At 38.6% G+C, this 1376-nt stretch overlaps 1 protein-coding gene across 4 annotated transcripts in view; it reads left to right on the forward strand.

Moving 5' to 3' along the window:
- The first annotated feature begins 184 nt into the window (after nt 1-184).
- LOC106877721 (cGMP-dependent 3',5'-cyclic phosphodiesterase) overlaps nt 185-1376 on the forward strand; it is a 434395-nt gene continuing 433203 nt past the window's right edge. For all 4 annotated transcript variants that reach the window (XM_052972474.1, XM_052972473.1, XM_052972475.1 and 1 more), the window contains exon 1: nt 185-690. In XM_052972474.1, the coding sequence (XP_052828434.1) occupies nt 532-690 (159 nt within the window). In that variant the 5' untranslated portion in view covers nt 185-531. The remainder of the gene's footprint in view (nt 691-1376) is intronic.

Below are 1376 nucleotides of genomic sequence, written 5' to 3' on the forward strand. Positions count from 1 at the left end.
GAGGGAGAGAGAAAGACAGACAGATAGAAAGAAAGGGATATTAAAGAAAGAGAGGAGTGTGACAGAGAACGAGAGAAGAAGAAGAAGGAGTAAGCGTGAGAGAGAGAGAGAGAGAGAGAGAGAGAATGAGTGTGTCAGATATAGAGAAAGGTTGCGTTATTATGAGAAAAGCGAGGGTGGAAGGATTACGGGATAATAAACAAGTAAGAGAGATACAGCTAAAGTTAGATAGAGAGAGAAAGATCAACAAATATGTATCGTATTAAGAGGACGAGGAGTGTGAGTGGAAGTAAAAGTAGCAGTGAATGAAAGGAGTGTTGTTGTTGCTATGCTTGTGCTACTCGGTGGTAGTTGATGGTGGTGGAGTGTCGGTGTGTCCGAAGGTGAGTCTGCCTTGGTATCCACACTGAACTCTATCTTTCTACCGTCCCGTTTCTTTTGGCAGACACCACAAATAATATATATGAACAGTCCCACAACTAACTTCCAGTGAAAAACAGAGGTTAATTAGTGAAAAATAAAACCCAAAAGATGGGCATTGTTCTAGGACATACACTGGTAGCTACTTACCTCTATTATCGTAACAAAGACTGGTTTAAATGTCGGCAGGCAGACGACAGAGTCAACGTTGGCCGCCGACATGAAAATATAAACAACAGCAGCAATAACATGACAGAACATCTCCAACAGGTAACTTTAATAACTTTTTCCTTTCTGTTTACCTCATATAACAAGGCTAAAACCATATTTTATTCAATTGTATTCAAGAAACTAGTACTGCTCTGTCGATCCAAAACGATCTGCTAACTCGGACCATCACTAGTTTCTTCGAATTCTGTGAAATCCCTTATTTGACATTTTATTAATATTTTGTTTCAGTTTCGTTTCTGCTTCGAGCCAATTCGCTTCCCTTGGCGGTATATCCTTGTGAACGGCATGATCGTCACAACAAATAGCCTCTTGTATTTTTTTCCTCTAAATCTAAGAAATCAAAGAGCTGATCCGGCCGACTACATCAGGGGGTTTCAAACTGTGGTCCGCGGACCACAGGGGATCCGCAAGGACAAGACAGGAGGTCCGTGGACAGCAAATACTTTTTATGGGCAATTTGATTTTATATATGTTTTTTTAATCGAAATCTTTTAATTGACAATAAACCTATTTTGATAAATACTGTTAAATAAATAAATGTAAAAATATATGTTATATTAAGCAAATATTTATGTATAAATTTCATAAGCGTTTATAAGGGGGTCCCTAAGGTAAAGCCTGAAATATAAAGGGGTCCGCAAGTCAAAAAGTTTGAAAACCCCTGTCTTAAAATAATTCCTTTTCACAGAGCATAACGGTAGATGATGAGGGAACGAGATGTGTTG

The sequence above is a fragment of the Octopus bimaculoides genome, chromosome 13 (assembly GCF_001194135.2).
Source record: "Octopus bimaculoides isolate UCB-OBI-ISO-001 chromosome 13, ASM119413v2, whole genome shotgun sequence".
Lineage (NCBI taxonomy): Eukaryota > Metazoa > Mollusca > Cephalopoda > Octopoda > Octopodidae > Octopus > Octopus bimaculoides.